Genomic DNA, 21,670 nt, shown 5'->3' with positions numbered 1-21,670 from the left:
TTGGAGAAGGCAATTTGGTAGTGATATGTGTAGCTGAAGATACAGCTCACTTGACATGTTTCTCCAGAGCCACTGCACAGCAATACTCCACAGGGTGTAAGGGTTTTAGAGACCACTGTATAGCATCTGTGCAGCCGCACCATTTTGTGCAACACAACCCTGCTAGTTCCACTGCATTTAGGGCCCTCCATGCCCATGGGGAGGATTTTGTTCATAGTAAAGAAACTAAAAACTGTTTGTGACTGGTATTTTTACTTTGCAGAGACTTTAACATATGCTATAATTTTTCTATAAGATCCATGTTAGCAGTGTCTTAAGATAAACTTTGCTGATCAAAAGATTCTCCCTTGTTCCCAGACTACAAAATTAAAACTATTTTCCCCCTTCGCAAAACTGAGGATGAGAGAAAAGCTTGGAATTGGCATTTTGTGCCTAAGAGGAGTCAATATCCATGACTGAGAATGAAAAGGAAAAAAACTTTATAACTTAACAAAATTGAAGACTTCTTTTTTTAAAGTGCCAGTCTAGGGCTTCATTTCTCCTCCTCCCAGCCCCAAAATAATAATAACGTGTACCAAATACTGTGATTACATTATCCTTGACTATAACACAAGTGTGCAGCATCTTCATTATTGTACTCTTCCAGTACCAAGGATGCAAGGTTCTGGATGTTATAACTTTCAAAGAAGTAGGAAACCTTACTTTAACTTAAAGTACCTTTGGCCTCAAAGTCTAAGTACATTCTATAAATGACAAGTTAATGTTTGCAGTGGTGGCGCCAGGCATAAGTAGACTTAGCAGTTGCTTAGGGCCCCCATTGAATATTATCCCCAAAATACCATTCATCTTATTTAACGTGAACTTTTTAACAAGCATATTAGTATGTGATGTGTTGGTATTTTTTTTTCGTTTGCAGAAATAATGCAATTAGTATTTTTAGGGGGTGGGTGAAGGGTAAGGTGTGGCTCCAGCAATATTCCTGCTTAGGGCCCTTGATGGGCTAGCACAGCCTCTGAATGTTTGCCTTTAATATTTGCATAGTTGTAAAATACCTCTTTCATGTGGTTCTGCTGCAGAAAACATAGCAATGAATCCATTTCCAGCTGTATTCGCATCTGAAATCATTTGTACTAACATCTTATTGCCATTGGCCACAAGGGCACCTGGTTTGAAAGTACCACAGAACCTGCCGAGGCGTTGTCCATTGGCATGACCATTGTAAACATCCACAAAGTCATATCTGCACAAGTTGTCACTTTCCAAGTCTATGTATCTAAAAGACAGAACTACCACCTTTCCTTCAGGCACCTATAGAAGGGAGAGAGTAATGTATCTTAACAACATAATAATTATCATCACATGACTAGCTGCTCTGGTGCTCTACATAACTGTTGTTTGTGTTTTCAACTGTGCATATTTTCAAGTTTCTTTCCCCCAACTTACCAATCAAATTCTTCATTCAAGTACAGATGAGATGTTGAACAAATAATATGGGATACTCCCTCTCTGTTCCCAGCTCTATCCCTTCCTGTTGCATAGCATCCTTTCTCCAGAATGGTGCTTTGACAAATGTTGATAACTGCTATTCAATATCCATCACATCCCAATTCAACTGCAACTCTAAGGCCCAAGCACATCCTCTGCCAGTGATGTCACATCCATCATTGAACTCATTAATGCAGGGCTAACTAACTGGATGATAAGAAAAGGAGTACTTGTGGCACCTTAGAGCCTAACAAATTTATTTGAGCATAAGCTTTCGTGAGCTACAGCTCACTTCATCGGATGCAGTCCACTGAATACATCCAATGAAGTGAGCTGTAGCTCACGAAAGCTTATGCTCAAATAAATTTGTTAGTCTTGAAGGTGCCACAAGTACTCCTTTTCTTTTTGCGAATACAGACTAACAAGGCTGCTACTCTGATAACTGGGTGATGTCAGTGCCATCTTTTTAATATGAACCAGTCAATCAATTTTGAGTTTAGTTCACTTGCCTCTCTCATCCTGGTTATCTGTGGCATTCAAGGGTTTATAATAAAGCCTTTCAATTTGTGAGATTTTACATTTTCTAGTAGTAATTTAATAAACACAATATCAATTTAAAAAAGAAAAAGGGAAACTTTATGGCTAATACTGCATAGCTCAAATTAACAACTAGATGGAACCTATTTAGTTCCATGGATGTAGTGGAAATACTTATTTTGATAAAGAATATGTAAAACTACATGTTGGCTACAGAGTTCAAGCAAGCCATTAGTATGTGATGATGGTAAGAGAGCCTTTGGTTATAAGGGTCTAGACACAAGTTACCCTTAACCAAAAAGCAATTTAAAATGTAACTCTCTGGTTCCTGGAACACTAAGGCCTAATGCTGTTTTGCTGCTTTAACAAAAAGCATCTAAAGACTTTGGTTAAATGGAGAATAAATTTGGATAGAAATAATTATGTTTAAAACAGACACAGGGAAGCTTTTTAAAAATACACAAAGTGATCTCAATTCAAAACTCAGTACACTTATCCACTTGTCCAGAAAGAAAACACATATTATTTTTTTTGAAACCCAAAATGTGCTGGGCACTACACAAGGCAAGGAGACAGTTCCTGCTCCAAAGAGTTTACCATCTAAATTTGAGACATGACATGAGTGGTGGTGATGAACGGTAGGAATTGGATGTGCAGTACTGTTACATAGTTATGCAGGTTAGGCATGTACATATCTGTCGAGTCTTTGGGTTTGTAAGAGCTATAGAAAAATAAGTTGTGTAAGTTGTGAGTATTTAAGACTGAAAGTTCAGCCTTGGCTTTTATCTGTTGCTGAGTAACTCATGACTTTTCTTTGTATACATATATTTAAAGAATGAAAGAACCTATAATACAAGCTTCCTACAACGGACCTAATACTATACAATAGACTTCTGTCCTGAGCAAGCCCTGTGTAGCTGGCAATTCCCTAGCCCACAGGAACCCAAGATAACCAGGAGAAAGTTTGCCTCCTGCAGAAGCCCCAAAACAATATCTAACAAAACTCTGTAGTACCAAGCTGTGGTGTTGCTTGGGTGGATTAGTGCTCATGCAGATAAATTCTCTGCAGCAAGAGGTGCTTAGGGCAGAACCTCAGAAAGCATCAATTGTCATAGCTCCATTGAAGTTAATGGAATGATGACAATTTACACCATCTGAGGATCGGCCCCAAGGGCTGCCCTATCCACAAATCTCGGGTTGGGAAATCTAAATTCCTACAGCTCTAGAACTCTTGGTAACCTCTTGGCACTGCCACAGGGAAGGGGGTGACACACAAGTCCAGCCTGGCTTAAACAAATGACGTGTGCTTGTGATGCATCAGAGATTAGAACCTGTAAGAAAGTAGTTAGCAACTAGTGGAAGTTTTAAAAGAGAAAGACCAAAGTTCCTTTTGTTTTAAATCAGTCTCCTAAATAAGTTGAATTTCTATCATTTTAATTTTAGTGACTTTGGGGGAGATTTTCAAAAGCATAAATGACAGGCATCTAATTGCCATTAGTGCCTTTAAAAATCTGCCCATTTATTTTTATCTTGAATGGATAACCACTGTGGGGAAAACAGAAATGTAGCTGACTTTTTCCAGCAGATGGAAATGTAGTCTAAAGGGACTACAGAGTGTTTGATTCTAAACATATATATGTAGTTTAGAGCATAAATGTAATTTATCCACACCTACAGAAGCCCAGAAAGTATAAAGTTTCCAGCATATGCATATCTCCAGCTCATATTAACTCCTCGACTGAATAACTCAGAGGCACTAAAAGTGGGGGTTGAAGGGGAAGAGGATGCAGGGCACATTTGACATTCTTGATGCACTTCTGTTTTCTAACCGCAATTAATTCACTCAGAATTTCCTTCTTTTTGCCTGTCTGACACACAGCAAAATAAGGTTATTTTTATGGAGGAAGGACTAAGGCACAGGCCTGGGAGTCAGGAGAACCAGGTATTATTTATGACTGTACAAACTCTGTGACCTTGGACAAGTCAATTAACATCCAAATTTGAAACATTTGGCCTTAAAATTAAGAAGATAAATAGAACCGTCCTGATTATCAGAGAGGCAAAGCATTAGTGAGTAAAATAATGTAAGCTCTTTGGGGTAGGAACTGCCAATATCTGTGTGTTTGTATTGTGCCTAGAACAAAAGGGTCCCAACTCAGTTGGCCTTTAGGGGCAACGACATGTCTTAATCATTTTAGTAGTGGCAGCATTGGAAGTGTGCCCATAGATAAGTTTACCTACACTTTCCAATATAAGCTGAAGTTTTCAGTCACTTACAACTCTGCCAAAGTTTAACCATATGGACCAAACTTTTCCTTGATCTCTTTTTGGAGTTATTTTTGAAAATTTCAGCAAAAACAGCAAAGAGTCCTGTGGCACCTTATAGACAGACGTATTGGAACATAAGCTTTCGTGGGTGAATACCCGCTTCGTCAGATGCATGTAGTGGCCCGATGAAGTGGGTATTTACCCACGAAAGCTTATGCTCCAATACGTCTGTTAGTCTATAAGGTGCCACAGGACTCTTTGCTGCTTTTACAGATCCAGACTAACACGGCTACCGCTCTCATACTTGACAGCAAAAACAGTTGTTTCAGAGAATGGGTTTAAGGAAATTAGTCAATGTTTGTGGGTTTCCCCCCCCCCAATCATTTCTTTGAGGCGATCTTGCTCTTCCCATGGTTTAGACTAGGAACTTTAAATTTGGCAGGTGGAAAGTTCTGGAGCCAGAGAGGTGCCTTTTGCCATCCCTGTGAAAATCCACTCAGATTTGGCTAAATTATAAACCAGCCAGAGCCTTCCCTCCCCCACACACCTCAACCCCCTGCCCCAGCCCAGTGAAAGTGAGTGAGGGTAGGGGAGAGCGAGTGAAGGAGGGGGTAAGCGGGGGCAGGGCCTCAGGAAAGGGGCAGGGCAGGAGTGTTTGGTTTTGTGCAATTAGAAAGTTGGCAACCCTAGTCACGAGCTGTTAATGACCCATGAACGGGTCAATATGCTTCCACATGACTGAATCTTTCTTTCTTTTATTTATAGACGTTTGCAAAGTGAAGCTCTCGAATGTTAGGAAATGCTAGCCTCCTGGGCTATATGCATTATGATAGTCTTTAATTATGTGATTGTATACTATTTGTTCTATATGATTCCCTGCCTCATTCAGTGCACAGGATGGACAATGAATGAGGCAGAAGGATCCAAAAGAAGAGAATGATCTGTAAGGCACTGGACCAGGATCAGGAGAGCTGGATTCTGTTCCTGGCTCTGTCACCGTCTAAGCAATATGAGAGAGACTCTTGTTATACACTTATGCAAAGGAGCAGGAAAAAAGTTGCACAGGCAACATTAATACTGGCATTTTCTCTTAACTTTTCAACCATAGCTTTCTTTTAACTTGGTTTTTTTTTATGTAAAATTATATATATAATATATATAATTTTAAAAGAGTTTGGGAAACTAGTAAAAACCAGGCATTTCTTACGAGAAATCTTGGGTCCTAATCCTGAAAATATTAAAGCACATGTATAACTTCACTTAACTGAGTAATACCACTGATGTTATGCATCAATAAACTGTATTGTCAGGATCAGGCCCCATTAGTCTGTCTGATCTCTGCAAGCAAAATTCCTGTTGTTGTCAAGAGGTGTAGGTATGCCCTTTAGGCTCTGATCCCATGTGGGCATGCCTATGGTCCCACAGAGAGCTTCAATGTAGTCAGTGGGACTCTGTACAGAACAGCAGGCTGGATTGGGGTCTTAGACTGAAAGGTTTGTGACAATTCTGCCTTCCTTATTTTAGTTTCATAGATGGAATTATGTTTTAGGAAAGCTTTTCTGACCTCTCCCCTACTGATCTGAAAAGTGATTCCACACTATTTGTTTTAGCAGGCATTTATGGGGGTTTTTTGTTTTTGTTTTTTTTTAAGTTATGAAACTTCAATGAGCATATGCAGTCTTGGTTTTCAAGCTCAGAGCCTGATCCAACCCACAGTTACAGGAGTAATCCTTACTCACATGTGTAGTTGTAATCAAGCCATGGGGGTAAATAAACGCTGAAGGACTTGACCCTCCATCATCTTAAGGAATTGGTCAACATTTTATTATTTTAATAAAATAATTTTACCAGGTTAAACCAGCTGTTAAGCCATTTGGAAAACAAATCTACAGCATGGTGCCTAACTGAAATACAAACTGTGGAACAGCAGATTCATTTTAAGAATACCTACCAGCTCAGTTCTACAACTGATCCAGCAGTAGAACTCACAGCATCTGACTCTTTTGAAAACAGTATCTCGTTCTTTGTTCTCCACTAGAATAACCCCATTTTAAAAGCTTGAAAATTAACATGTATTCAAACTTGCCAATGTTTCTTCCACCATTTTCCAAACATCACTTTCTTCCCTGTCTTTCTAATGGAGCAAAACCCAGCAGGACTCAGTTTTGTTTACTTTGGACTAGATTGAGCCTTTGGGCTTGGTCATTGGCCCTAAGTCTGGGGCAGCAAAAAAACTGCAACGCCTCAGAACAAGCTCTGGGCAGGGCTTGAAGCTCAGTCACTATTTCTCCCTGCTTCTCCCTTACTATGTCATGTCTTCCTCATTCATAGGGCAGCTCATGCCTATTGCTCCTGGGAAACTCTGCTAGCTGGTGTATTTGGTGGGACAGGACACACAGCCATGGCTCCGCCCACTCCTCATCTTCTTGCTCGCAGAGGGACGCACTGGATGTGCAATTGTTGCTTTTCACTCCCAAGCACCTAGAATTGAAATCCAGGCAGCTTACTCCCCTGCAGGGCCATGCAATCTCACCCTGTCCTGTTTGTACACCAGAAATTACCACACAAGCACCAGCAGTCCAACTTCCACTCCTCTGTTTCCATATTGTTCTAGCACAGGGAAGGGGCCAGAGAGGAAGGGAAAGTGAGAAAATGGAGGGTAGGGTTAGTACTGGAATTGGGTGCCTGATCCAACTCTCATTCAAATCAACTGGTTGGTGAGAGAAGTTCAAGAGATGTGAGATTCCACTATGCTTCTGTATCTCTGACAGTAATTACCAAAATCCTTCTGATCAAATACTGGGGTTTGGTGTATGGATAGTAGATATCAATAAGCTTGCAATTTCATTAGGCACTTTTTGGCTGGTGTAGCAACCAACTCAATGACTGTCTCTTTAAAAACTGTTCCATTCTTCTTCCCATCCTAAACATAACTATAGTTGCCCAGCTAATAGATCCAGAATTTTTCTGCTAATTAGACATTCTTGACCTGACCCTGAGTGACACTGGGGCAAGTTTACAGTTGTGGAGTGTCCTAATTCTAATGAGGGGAGTGAGAGTGTTTCTGACTCCAAAACGAAAGATTGCCAAAGACAAAAGGACGCATGTATAGCCTCCTGCCACCTCCTCTCCCCTCCACCAATATACATCCCTTATACTCCTCCTACAGGACCCATGCTGTGAGCTGTGCTGCCAGTTGCTCCTCAAAAGCTGCTGCCTCTGGAATGCCCCTCAAGGGGGGTTTCTACAGCAAATGGGGAAGAAATGTAAACTGCTGCTTTGCCCAATGGAGTGTGGGTACAGGTGGAAGGAAAACCCAGTGAAGAATGGCCAGTCCTCACCTCATGTCCCTCCTCACTGATAGCGGGGATTCTATAAGACTGGAGGAAAGTGGGTGAGCATGTCCGAGGCAGCACATCCCCCGCTCCCAGCTAGAATCTGTTCAAAGTGTGGTGCAGTGTACAGGAGGCGGAGGGTAATATTCCTACCACCTGATACATGGGGCAGGAGCATCTCTCACATATCCCTCATTTCAGGGGACATAACTAACTTTAGACCAAGTACCTATCTCCCACAGAGCTTTGGTGTCCCCTCACTTTTATTGTTGTAAATTACATACATCAAATACAATGTTTACAGGAATAAACTCCACACCATTTTATATTTCCTGCATGAGTATTTTGTCATTCACTTGGCATCCCACATTTGGGCCTTGGTAGGGTGAGGTGAGGGTAGAACTCAGGAGTGTCGATGAGGGAGGGTAAGGGCGTGCACACCAATACACTGGATGGCAGTCTGAAGCAGTGTATTCAGACTTGGAGGGTCATTTTTATTCTATTGACAGCCACCTCCTACCAGCATCAAGGTCCTAACAGGAGTAGGTTTCCTATCAAGTGCCACTCTGTAGTCATACTGCTCAGGACCTTACCAGACTTAAAGCCTGTTTTGAAGATCTAGTGATGTGCTTTGGATGCAGAGCTACTTTGAACCAAACCTAATGGTTAATTTACCTTTTAGTTCTCAATATGTATACACGAACATAGCCCAGCAGACCCTACCATGTTGTGAATGTTCTTAACCAAATTAATGTTTATTAATGTAGTCAGGATTTATTACACTAAATACACAGAGAAGCTACATACTCCTGTTAGCAAACATACATGTCTCTCTAGCAGAGAAAGGAGAATATATCCCTAAACGTTTTTGGGGAAAGTTGTTTATGGTGTACACTGTTCTAAAAACATCAGTATTTAGACTGTCAGCACTTTGATGAAGGGACTTTCTTATTTTATATATACAGCACCTAGCACAGTAAGGTCCCTGGATGTTTTTGTACCACCACTAAGAGCAACTGTTCTCTTCCTAATACATGCATACTTTTCTCTAACTTAAAACAGAGCCTATTCGCAAGTGTACCTCTTCCTGCTTTTTGGGAAAGTTCTTGGTATGTCTTGGTCTTCCATATTATTTACTACAGTGTTGGGGGCAGGGAGAAAGGGAGTTGTTTGTGGACGAAAGCCTTAAACGCCAAGTTTTAAACTTGACTTAAATGATTTTGGCTGAATAATAAACCTTTCCAAAACAGGGTTTAATAATAAAAATGCTGAGTGTTTAGCCATAGTTGTGCTATGGATCACTAGAACACCTTTCCCGCTATACTTATGGTCAAGACTTGAAAAAATTGTCAGATGTCTGCTAGCCAGGAGATTAAACATATTAGCCAGAATTAATATGAAAGATATATTGGAATGGGGGATAATGCAATGAAAGGAAGCCCAATTTCTGTGCCCACTTTCTTCCCGTCCCCTCCTTTCCAGCTGCTGATTTTTTCCCCCCATCTGAAGCAATGCAGCAGTGCATATTTGGAAGGATAATTTCACAACCATACAAACGAGATGCTTTCGAGAACTAAAGTCTAAAAAAACTGACTTAAGCGTCTCTGCTCATGAGGGCAAGTTTCCAATTCCACTGATCAGAGGATTTTTCAAACCCTGCTTATTTCAGCAAACCTGTTCTGCAATCCAGCTACTGAACCTATAAAAACATCACCTTGTATGACTGTGACAGTCTTGAGTATTATTTTTACACATTGAGCATGCTGGATTTTATAGGAACTGCATGGTTTGCCAAAAAGACACAGGACAACAGGACAACTTCTAAGACTATTCCACATAACTATGTGGGTGATGGCCAAGAAAGGATTATACAATATTAAAAGCATATGTATGTGATACACATGAGTGACACTATGCAAGTTGCTACAGGAGAGGAAACAAAAGTAAAGATGATTTCTTAGCAGCAGCAGCACCAACCAAAGGCTTCTAAGTAGTCTCCCAAAGCCGCAGTACACGCGCTAGCACGTGCTACACACTTCTTACAGCTCTCAGAATAGAGCAGCTGTGTCTGTTAACCAGCATCTTTAAATAACAGAAACTTAATTGGGCTTGTGTCTCTTCTAGCTTTAGCAAAGTAACTGTGGAAGACTTCATCAGATACCATAATAATAAAATACCTATCTCTTATGTAGCACTTTTCATCAGTAACTCTTAAAGAGCTTTACAAAAGAAGGTGAGTACCATTATCCCCAATTTACAGGTGTGGAAACTGAGGCACAGAGATGAAGTAAGTTGCCCAAGGTCACCCAGCATACCAATGCCACAGCCAGGAATAAAACTCAGGTCTCCTGAGTTACAATCCAGTGCTGTATCTCCTAGGTCACATTGTCTCACTTTATATTATATTACCTATTTAGTGTTTTATAAAGGAATTTTACTTTCAAATTGCTTGCCTTACCTCAGTTAACTTTGGATTTCTCCTAAAGAAGATGGCATTCTCTGGTTGAGAAAACAACACTTCCATGCCTCTGATAACCCACATGGAAAGCAAAACAATAGCTGTTCCAGTTTTGCAGACTTGAGCCAGATCCTGCACTGTGCTGAATATCACCTACAAGGTTCACATTGCTACCATGAACTGGCAAAAGGTGCTCTAGTATCAGATACTAGTTGAGGAGGTCTTTACATGGTAACTAAGTAGATGTCTTTGCCCACCCTCCCAGCCACACATACAACCCTCTTACCAGAGTTTGGTGGTATTTAAACCTGGGCTAGCTGCCTGACTGGGCTTCAGTGCCACTTTCACTTGGGCTGGTAACCAGCCCACTTTTCAGTGAGGATGCAGGCTAAATCATTTGAGTGTGGATAGTCCTCCAGTGCCTTCCTACAATTCCCCCCTGCAATTCACTGTGAAAGTTCCAGCTTACTGCAGCAGATGTGTCCCCAGAAGTTCTAGCAACGCACATGTGGGGGAGTGAAGCACTAATGAGGACCCACTAACGTCAGTGTGGTTGCTCACATCCAAGCTAAGCTAATAAGGATGCTCAGAAGCAGTCGCTGATCATTCAAGTTAATTCTGCAATGAAAACATACCATAGGGACACTCCTTAAATAAAATCAGTTGTGGGGTTTTTTTCTGACTTAGTTAGCAGGAATAGAACTGCCAACAGGACTCTTCAGTGTGTACTTCCTAGCAATCATTTGTAATCTAAGTCTTTTATAAGAACTTTACTTTTGTAATTTTTCAATAATATCAAGATGATGTTTCAAACTTATGAAGAACTGATTTCAAAATTATTTCATGGTACCAACTGCTATTGAAAATCAGCTTTGTTGTTGCTACTCTTGTCTCACAGTCTTATATTATGTCAAATGGAATCTTTGCCAGCCAATCAGATTTCAGGATAGCTAACCAGTAATCATTAGTAAACATTAAAAAAGCAAGTGAGTCTCTCCAGACAGCGAGAAACAAGTTTCTAAATAAAAATGAGGCATACTTCAGATTGTTCTTTTCTAGAAGTTGGGCACTGATTAAAGTCAGCACAAAAAGCTGTTCTCCACCCAAATGCAGCATAATAAAAAGATTAAATCCACATCATTTGTTTGCTCTGACAGTAATTTAAAAACAACTGTCACAAGATCATTGTCTCTTACTTGCATCAGTGTCTCTAAAGCAGCAAGGCTGTATTATCCTGTGATGTCCTATTTCACTACCACTATTCATTCTTTTTTATATATTCTTTAGTGGCAACTTCAAAAGAGAATTTTCAGAGCACTCATTTCCCTCCTTGACCTGAGCCCATATACTAGTACTGACCCCCAGAGAAACTCTCCACTGATGTTAATGGGAGTTGTGCATGTAGCCAGAAGGCAGTGTGTGGCTTTAAGTATGTCTTTGGTAGCATAATTTGTCATCATCATACCTGTGGAAAAGTAAAAGGAGCTTAGTTAAAGCTTCTTTATGAAGTCTCTGGTTTATAACATGTCCAGCACTGAAGGGATATTCAGTTCTGGCCATTCAGTTTATTAGTGTTTGCTCACTTATTAGCATCATTCATGGATATAATGTGGCTGCTCTGCAAACTCATTTCAGTGTCAAGTATCCTATAACACACATCTCTCTTACCATGTTTTTTAATTTGGGGTATATATTTAAGTTGAGCCTCTATTATGGTGTCTTTAAAAAGTTTCCATGCAGCTTGCAGGGATTTCACTTTTGGCACTGTACCTAATGTAACCCTAAAAAATGTTCCATACAGCTGAAATATGTAAGCCCAACAACTCATTATTAGAGGCATCTGTCACCTAATATAAAATGTTGGCATTATAAAACAGGTAGCTCTTCATTCTTTTCAGAAGTGTTTTTGTGATATTAGAAAGTCTTACTGTGATTTTCCAAGTACATTTGCTGTTTGGAGGGTAAACTCCAGGGAATCCTTCACTCCCAATAAACCCTGACTCTCCAGACAGAATTCCTCCACATGTAAAAGCAGGCCTGAGAATAAAAAAAATACTGCTTAGTTTAGAAATATATATTCCATCAACACTTTTCTATAATGCTGAAGATGGAAAGACTATTAACCTGTGTGGTGGGTATGTCAGCTAAATGTTGATACAAAAATGTACAGCAACTTTAAATAAAGGATTGAATAACATTAGCAGATATTTAAATTGTAGTATAGTACAACTTTTAATGCACAAACTGAGGTGTGGCTAGAATTGACAGCTCAGCCCTTAAAAATTTTAGATATAGTGCTGCAGGCTGTTATACTTACACAGTTTGTTCAAGTACAAGCTTTGCCCTGTTCATAGTAAACAAAATAGGAGGGGAAAATACCACAACAATTTATATTTCTATAAAGAGCACACTTTTCCAGCAGTCATTAGAAAATGTAAAGTTAGGTGTCGTTCCCCTCCCCCTCCACACCCCATTATCCTCACTCTATTAAAATGACAATTTATTGCAGAATTCTAAAGCAAGCCATCTCATAGATTTTTTTTTTCTATACTGGGAATACCAGGACCCATAATTCACCATCAATGCAACTCCTGTTTGCATCACAGCATCCATTTGGAGCTGCACTGGTGGCAATTATAGATCCTAATTTCCTCTAATGGCGCTGATGGGTAATTAGGCCCTGGCTCAGCAAAGCATGCTTAATGTAAGCACATACTTCATGCTGGAGTACTTTGCCATGGCTGTAAAATTCTCTGAAATCACTGAAAAGATGATATGTAGAAATGCAAAATCAGTATTAAAAGACAAGAATGTGGCAAACAGCCAAGGTGGTGGGCGTTGTTTTTCTTCCCATGAATCCAGTGCTGGCAAGTTTATTCATCCAAGAAATTATATAACAGGGTGTTTGTTTTTAATTCCAATATCCCCCAAAATAAAAAAAAATCCCTTTGAAGGTATAACCAGAATCTTTTTTTCAAATTAAATACAAGAAACTGAGACGCTTGGGCTTTTTTTGTACAATGCCAACAAATGCTTGTATGCGTTACTAGAAAAGGACAGAGTTTCCATGCTCATTTTTTCTCTTTCATAAGAGAAAAGTAGAACAGAGGAGACCCTGATTAAGTGAGCTGTAGCTCAGGAAAGCTTCTGCTCAAATAAATTTGTTAGTCTCTAAGGTGCCACAAGTACTCCTTTTCTTCACACTTTGTAATTTGCACAAATAATGCTGATCTGAATGCCCCACTCCTCAGCAAGCATTTTGCTGAGGTGATGTCTCATCAAGATTTTGTTATATTTACTGGTATAAGTCAAGTGTTAGATCCTACTTAAGGCTTTGATTCTGCAGTCAGAACTGCCTGCACAGATCCTGGGTGCTGTGGGGGCATAAATGAACAAAATATATTGCGATGCAGTATCCCTGCTTTTTCCTGTTCTTATCCAGTCACTTAATTTGCAAGGTTCAATTATTGCAATGGGACTTTCAGTCATTCGTGTGAATTCCGGACGTTTTACTCTCGCTTGTTAATAGCAGAATGGGTTGATTTAGAGGGGAATCCTTTAAAATTAGTGCCCTGGATTCTTGCCCTTCTGAGTCTTCCCTCGCGCACAGGCTCATCCCCTCCCGATGTAACACATGCCAAAGAGAGCCTCGGGTCCCACCTTTCCCCCCCAGCCAGGAGTGGGGGACGGGGGCTTCGGGTCTTTCCTTCTCTGACTGACACCTCTCTCCTCCCGCCTATTCCCACAGGAGACAGAGAAACAGAGTCGCCTTGGACAGAGCCAGCGAGCCCAGCCGCCCTGCCTTGGCGCCGTTCTGTGGCGAACAAGATGTTCCCTCCTTCTGCCAGGCAAAGAAGGGGCTGCAGCTCACCCACCCCGCCCGTGGCACCAGGCGAGGCGTGGCCGCCGCAGCCGGACGGGGAGCAGCACAGAGGCTGGCTGGGGAGGCGCCAGCAAGGGGCAAAAGCGCGAGGCGGTGCCTCAGCGCCCTCTCGTGCTCCTGCCTAGGTGCCTCTGGCGCCCGCCGGGCTCGGACCCGGAGGCGCGAGAGCGGGAGCCGCAGCGCGGGCGAGGGACGGCGGGGGGTAACTGCAGGCTTCAGGAGGAGGCGGTTGAAGGGCAGGCAGGAGTGTAAGGGGTCCGGAGGCAGCGGCAGGGGGCAGAGCAGTGGCTGGAGGGGGCGCCCCCACGAGCCCGGCGGCGCTGCTGGCCCGACGAGCCGTTACCTCAGTTGCGGCGGCTGCTGGCGGGAGAGCTGAGCGGCGGCCAGCAGGAGCCCCAGGCCCCAGGAGCACGCGGCTGGCCTCATCGCGGGCGCCCCGGCTCGCCTCTGCCGAGCGGCGGCTCCTGGGCGGGGGGCTTTTAAAGGCCGGTTGCGGGCTCGGCAGCCTCTCCGCGCGGTCCCCCTGGAGGAGTTTCCCTGGCATCGCGCCGCTCCGCGTGAATATCCCGGTTGTTCTTCCAGGCGAGGGGAGGAGGGAAGAGGCTTCCCCAGCCCAGAGCTACCCCCCGCCCCTTCGCCCAGCGCTTGGAAAACTTCCCTCGCGGCCCAGGGGCAGGAGTCTGCTGCCCAGAGGCTCGGGCAGGAACATGCCGCTCAAAGCCCCTGCAGCCCGGGCTGCGTCTGCCCCCTGCCTCCGCGCTGGCCCCTGGCTCGTGTGGTGGGCTGGCCGCGGAGTCCAGCGGCGGTCGGCAGCGCGCTGGGTGAGTTGCGGGGAGGGAGGTTACTGTGGCGTGTCCAGGGCGAAGATCACCACAGCCCCCTGCTAGGGCCAAGTGTGAAGCCCGGTCCGGGCAACACAAAGCACAGAGCCACTGCTCAAGCGGCTGTAAACATCCAGCTCGGGTGGGGAGTGTTTGTTTAACCGCGAGTCCAGTTCCTTGGGCTTTTTTATTAGTAGCAGCGAAACTGTAACTTTGTGATTCCTCCTTTTCCTCAGGAGCGGTCCTGACAGTTACTTCGTTTCAGGGACAGCGGTTCTTTTGTCACAAGAACCTTGTACATGTCAGATCTTAGCTGGCGGATGGAGAAGAAAAATCTTCCCCATCCTTCAAAAAATCAGTTACTGATTGGCAAAGGAGAAATGATTTCCTATAGTGAAGGAGGAATGTGTATTTAAGTTCAGCTCTCAAATTTCACAAGTGATTTGTAACTGTCATGTTTAGTTATGTGGGGCCTGGGGAACTGATCAACCTTACAGTCCTCAACAGAAAATGAGTCTGTGCTCTGCACAGTCTTGAGAATAATCCTACATAGTATTTACTGTACACACAGATGGACTGCAGTAGTACCTGGACATGCACAAGAAGCCTGAATTAATGTACATTATCAGGAATGTTTTAAAAGGCTACTAATTATCTCAGAGAAACAAATAATTACACCATGTTTGTAATGCAGGGTTTTGCATTTCATAAATGTGGCACACCACACCAATTTTGTTTATACGGAACACAAATAAACTCAGTGTCATCATCTGTACAATTAAGTACAGCTTTGTCAATATTTGTAAAATACTAGTACTGCTTTCAAAAAAATTCTTTAAAATTCTAAAATAAATTAAAAACGTCATTTTGTTTACCAGTGGTAAATATTGACTTGTTAGAATAAGGTAGCATTTAAGATCTGACTGTAACAAGGGTACTCTTTAAGGCCCTGTGGGGACTACTCATCTAGTAAAGTTAAGAACATGTGTAAGTGTTTGTAGAGTAGGAGCCTAAGTTAATTAACTGAGAAAAGTAGTGAAAAAATGAAATCTTAGTAGTATTGTAGCTATTATTTTAAGTTTACCAAGAACCAAATAGTAGTTAAAAACATACATTTTATTTTGAACAATTATTGCAACTAACATTATAATCTTGAATGTCCTTCATTTAAGATCAATATCCTTAAAATAAATGGATTTAAAAAAAAACCTCTAGGACAGACTGGACACTAAATAAATACATGGACAAGAGTGAAATGAAATTGCCTGGGCAAGAACCTAGAACTTTACTTGAACAGATATTATTTCTTATGTTAATACTGGTGATAATTTAAGCCTAAAACGTATCCAGTCTTTTATTCATCTACACATAAAGATAACGTTTTAGGCTCACATTAGTGACATTATACAGCACAGACATAGTGTGTCTTGGTACAGCCAACTGCAGACTGGACTGAAAGAAATCAGACAGAACTGCTCTAGTTCAGAAAACTATTCACCAGCTAGTAGGGCAATAATGTAAACCTATTTTATGATTTATTAACTTAGTTATCTGTTAAGCACTTGACATGCTTACATACATACAAAATGCAAATAAGGGAAGTCCCCACCTCAAAGAGCTTACAGTCTAAAAAAGACAGACAGAGATAAGACTAGATGCACAGGAGACCCCAGGAAGGATCCTATAAACTTAGAATTAAAAAGTAAAATATAAAAAACCTTCTCTCTCTCTCTCTTTCCTCTAAGGAGCAAATTCTTGGGAGAATTTGAATGGGCAGAGGTGGGAGCCTGCTTCACTGGGACTGAGAGGGTGTGAGGAGTGAGATGCAGCAGAGAAAAACACTAGGCAATGAAAGGATAGTGATCCTGACACTGGTAGAGTGAATTGGGGTGCGGGGGGCCTGATGGGAGATGCAACGGAACAAGATCTGAGCTGTGCAGGGCCTTGGAGACAAGGATAACTTAAAACAGCAGTTAAGAGGTAGTTGATGCAGGGATTCAAACAAGGAATTGACATGGTTAGCTCAGTGGGTGCGGGAGAAAATGTTAGCAGCTATATTCTGGGCTGACTTGAGGTGTGTGATATGGGAAACAGGGAGGCCAAACAGGAGGAAGTGAAGACGCCTTGGCCAATAGGCTTGTGTTGGGTAGCTCAAAAGGTTAAATAACTATTATGCATATATTTTTAATTTGGAAGAGACTGCTGGTAAAAGGTCATAGATTGATGCCAGTGAAGGTCAAGGTCTTTGACCAATTTACAGACCATACATACCACAGGCAACAGTGTAATCTCCATCTCTTCCCTCCACCCAACACACATATCCTTCCCTGGTCCTATCAATGTGTTTCTGAATGCGGAGAAGACCAACCATTTAGGGATGAGAAGGAGGTTCATTCTTCATGTCCATCGAATATTTGGCCTCACTGCTGAATGAGAGGGTGTTGATTATAATGGTGGCTTTTCTGAAGCACACGCTTAGGGCCAAATTTTCAAAGACCTCATTGCATGTGTGCTGTGGCAGCAGCAGGCAGCACAACCTTTTCTGCACCCCTCTCAAATTGTGCTGGTTACTATTTTTCAGAAGATCTATGGGTGTGCACAGGGAGGCTGAAAGTTAGGGCGGACAAGAGTGTATCCATTCACAGCACAGAGAATTTGAAAAGAGGCTTCAGAATGCTATTTTGAATCCTGCTATTTCTGCACCTCTACTTCTGTCTTTCTTAGGAGAGCAGCATTATTCTCTGCTGCCCTTGGCTCTGTTGGAACACACCCTGTATTATAAGCTGGAAACAAGGCATATAATCTAAAAGAAAACTGCACTTAGTAAATGTAAATAACATTGTAGAAAACAGTTCAACTTTGCAGCATACAACTCAACTATGAGCAGAAACAGGGACAAGACTGGCTGGTCTCCATCAGCATTAGCAGAAGAAAGAGGAAAAAGAGCTCAGTAAGCAATTGAACATTTTTTAAAGTGTTACCACTCGTATTAATCTTAAACTACTCTGCTAGTGTTTGTTAGTATAGTCTGGAGTTAGCATTCCCATCAGTCTCTTAGAGGTTAGATCTCAGCAGGAGAAAACAGTGGAAGGAACAGTAGTGAACTTTTAGATTGCATGCAAAATATATTAAGTTATTTAGGTTGCAAGGTCAAATGTTCAAGAGTTAGGAAATGCCAGATTTATGCTTGCCCATGCAATCTTAGTTCTGTCCCTTTCTGTGTCTCACCTATGCACTAAATGAGGTAGCGATTCTATGCAAAAATTGTATGTGCTTGTATAATTAAATACCATATCCTAATGCAGACACACAACTTACTTCCTTAACTTTCAAGGAAAAGGAAAGTAACTTCTCTTTAAAGGAAAAATGCAAAAAAAAACAAATTCCATTTTATTTAACAACCCTATCCCCATTAGGCATCATTATCAGGGTTGGAACTCTGAACCTTCAGCACTGCAGTAGAACAGTAGCAAGAGATGGCTGCTATCTGAGAGGGGGTTACATTGGTTTGATATACATTCTTCCTTCTTTGATACTGGCATTGCCAAGGCCTCCTTTCCTCTCCCCTTCAATCATCTCCCTTTCTCTCTACCAGCATTTTTCATAAACAACTGAACAACTTTACAAGAGTAAATGTTTTCCAGTGTCTATCATCCTGGGCCATGTTTAAACTAGTGGCCTAGGGTTGAAAGTGTCTCTCATTACCAAACGTCCAAAGAAGATATTTTATGTAAACAAAATAGGAGACAAGCTTCCAACCCATTGTCTGGCTAGTCTGTCTTTTTTCCCTGAATGTTAAACAATTTTTTGAACTGGAAAACAGCATTTTTTACTTAAGATGTAACATCATGCTTACAATCAGCTAGATTTTGAAGCAGAATCGGTAATTAATAAATACAATTTTAAAAAGGACCATACAAATAAAAATAGACATTGTTATTCTGTACATTAAATAGATACCATTCCCTAGAAACACCCACATGGCATATATACACCTGAAAACAGGAGCTGGCTGCTGCTGTGTGTGACATAATGTAGTACTAGAAAACCTGGTTTTGTTCTTATAAACAGACAGGGACACACTGCAGTTCGAGACATTTGGTTTTAAGAGAATTCCAAACAAAGTTGCATGTAACAGTCTTCTTTATATGGAAATATTAACTAATGAATGCTGTTCTCTTACAGACAGTATGAACCTTGTGTTCCTCTATTCCTTGTTTCAGCAGCAATAGGCTGCTGCACTTTGAAGTGAATAGCACTTTGATCAGGAACCCAGCTTTATAAATTTATGGGTCACAGCAGGTCCACTAATCCTGCTATAAACACAGGGTAATGCCATTTCTTAATGGAGAATGGGGATAGTGCAAAGTTCAAGTGTAAGTTCCAAACTTCAGATCAGAAGTTCTGCCTTTGCTTTGAAAAGAGCCATCAATATGGTATTCCTATTGCTTTTTCAAAAGGCATATGGCCTCGTTCTGATCTCTCTGTGTTTTTACACAAACATAACCCCATTGACATCAGGCAAGTTATCCTGATTTGAACTGATGAAAATGTGTTCAGAACAAAGCTCTTTATTTCTTCTGGCCTTAACTTAAGCACCAAGTTTTTTGTTTTTTTTCATTACGTCTTACCTCTCTTCTTTCAAGGAACACCAACATTAAAATTGCACTTCTTTCACAAACATTTTTACTTCACATTGTTCCAAGTCAGTTGTTGACTTTGTGCATTTGACCCAGAGGAAGAGATTGAGGGCTAATACTGCTTTATTGCTTGATAACTTGGGTGCTATCATATAAATACTAATAATTTGTAAACCTTCCTAAGACAAAAGAGGTCCAAGAAGTATCAAATGATACGCATGTTTACCAGGATGTTTTAAGATGGTCAGGACTCATGGTGTGTAGTGCACAGATATTTCATTATAGGCCAGGTTTCATATAAGACTGTGCCAACATTTTCTAATGGACTTTCAAGAGTCCGTTACCTGGTAGCATGAATGTATAATTACAGAGTCCCACAGAGGGTAACAAAATTGCTAAGGTAATGGATTCTGTGGGATCTTCTAAGAGTCATAATAACAAACTATTTATCCAAAGGCTTCAGCACTGCAAATTAAAGATATCAGTCCAAAGAAAATAGTCAAGACACAAAAGAAACATCTGCACAAAGCTCTGGAGTTGAAGGCCATAAGATTAGAAAACCAGAAACATATTAATGTTGTCACTGATGTCAGACAATCTTACAGCTGTCTGATACATCAACAAGCAGGGAGGAACCAGGAGCTTCAGTCTCAATAGGATAGCATTAGAGTTCCAGCATTGGGCAGGGCATCCTCAACTGTCAATAAAAGGTTTCAGAGTAGCAGCCGTGTTAGTCTGTATACGCAAAAAGAAAAGGAGTACTTGTGGCACCTTAGAGACTAACAAATTTATTTGCGCGTGAGCATCCGATGAAGTGAGCTGTAGCTCACGAAAGCTTATGCTCAAATAAATTTGTTAGTCTCTAAGATGCCACAAGTACTCCTTTTCTTTTTGTCAGTAAAAGCCATTCACAACAAGGGAGCACGAAAAATAAAGACAGATTGTCTCAGCAATCAATCGGTATTCCAGGCCAAATTCAGCATGAATTGGCAAGTATTCAAGTAGATTAATATTATGGATGGAAATTCCAAAAAGCTGGATCCATTTGCCTTGGCAGAGAAGATTATTAATCATTCTTTGCCTCAGGGAAAGAAATAGGAAGGGAGCAGTAAAGATATCCTGTCACAGAAATGTTCAAAAAATCTGTTTTATTTTTGTTCATGAGAAGTAAAATCATCTTCAGGAGAGATATGGAAGAGAACCAACCATCCTTGGATCCATTCGCATCAAGCAAAGTCAGAAAAGTTGTTGAAGGATATATCAATAAACTTCAGAAATATTATAGTTGAGCGTGGCTTAAACAATTGACATCTTTGGGCAAGGTACAGAAAAATAGTTTATTTTAAACTATTCCTTTTATGTACTCTGCTAACAAAGGCATAGTCCTGCTGGAGGTAGCAGATATCTGCCTGACACTCTTCATATATTTGTACATTATAGTGTACACTTTCCCTACATTTCCACTGACTGAAAGAACACAAGGGAGGGAAGATGTCACTAAATGTTCATCCACATGTAGTCAAAATAAAGTGAAGTACAATTAGAAAAAAAGAAAATGAGTACTTGTGGCACCTTAGAGACTAACCAATTTATCTGAGCATAAGCTGAAGTGAGCTACAGCTCATTTCATCGGATGCATACTATGGAAACTGCAGAAGACATTATATACACAGAGACCATGAAACAATACCTCCTCCCACCCCACTCTCCTGCTGGTAATAGCTTATCTAAAGTGATCACTCTGCTTACAATGTGTATGATAATCAAGTTGGGCCATTTCCAGCACAAATCCAGGTTTTCTCCCCCCAAACACACACACACACACACACAAACTCACTCTCCTGCTGGTAACAGCCCATCCAAAGTGACCACTCTCCCTACAATGTGCATGATAATCAAGGTGGGCCATTTCCAGCATAAATCCAAGTTTAACCAGAATGTCGGGGGGGGGGGGGTGGAGGAGGGTAGGAAAAAACAAGGGGAAATAGGCTACCTTGCATAATGACTTAGCCACTCCCAGTCTCTGTTTAAGCCTAAATTAATAGTATCCAATTTGCAAATGAATTCCAATTCAGCAGTTTCTCGCTGGAGTCTGGATTTGAAGTTTTTTTGTTGTAAGACACGTTATCTTACAACAAAAAAACTTCAAATCCAGACTCCAGAGAGAAACTGCTGAATTGGAATTCATTTGCAAATTGGATACTATTAATTTAGGCTTAAACAGAGACTGGGAGTGGCTAAGT

The 21,670-nt window shown here is 41.3% G+C and overlaps 1 protein-coding gene across 4 annotated transcripts in view; it reads right to left on the bottom strand.

The window, feature by feature from the left end:
* Positions 1–14,769, bottom strand: part of PCOLCE2 (procollagen C-endopeptidase enhancer 2) — a 50,577-nt gene extending 35,808 nt beyond the window's left edge. Inside the window, exons 1-3 of one of the 4 annotated variants that reach the window (XM_073359772.1) lie at positions 14,310–14,769; positions 12,012–12,120; positions 1,053–1,308 (exon numbers count right to left, since the gene is read on the bottom strand). In XM_073359772.1, the coding sequence (XP_073215873.1) occupies positions 1,053–1,308; positions 12,012–12,120; positions 14,310–14,392 (448 nt within the window). In that variant the 5' untranslated portion in view covers positions 14,393–14,769. The remainder of the gene's footprint in view (positions 1–1,052; positions 1,309–12,011; positions 12,121–14,309) is intronic. The other 3 variants (XM_073359769.2, XM_073359771.2, XM_073359770.2) reach the window with 3 other exon arrangements.
* Positions 14,770–21,670: the final 6,901 nt, after the last annotated feature.

The sequence above is a fragment of the Lepidochelys kempii genome, chromosome 9 (assembly GCF_965140285.1).
Source record: "Lepidochelys kempii isolate rLepKem1 chromosome 9, rLepKem1.hap1, whole genome shotgun sequence".
NCBI classification, from domain to species: Eukaryota; Metazoa; Chordata; order Testudines; family Cheloniidae; genus Lepidochelys; species Lepidochelys kempii.
Note: the sequence above shows the minus strand (reverse complement) of the source record. Positions and strands in the feature narration are given on the sequence as shown.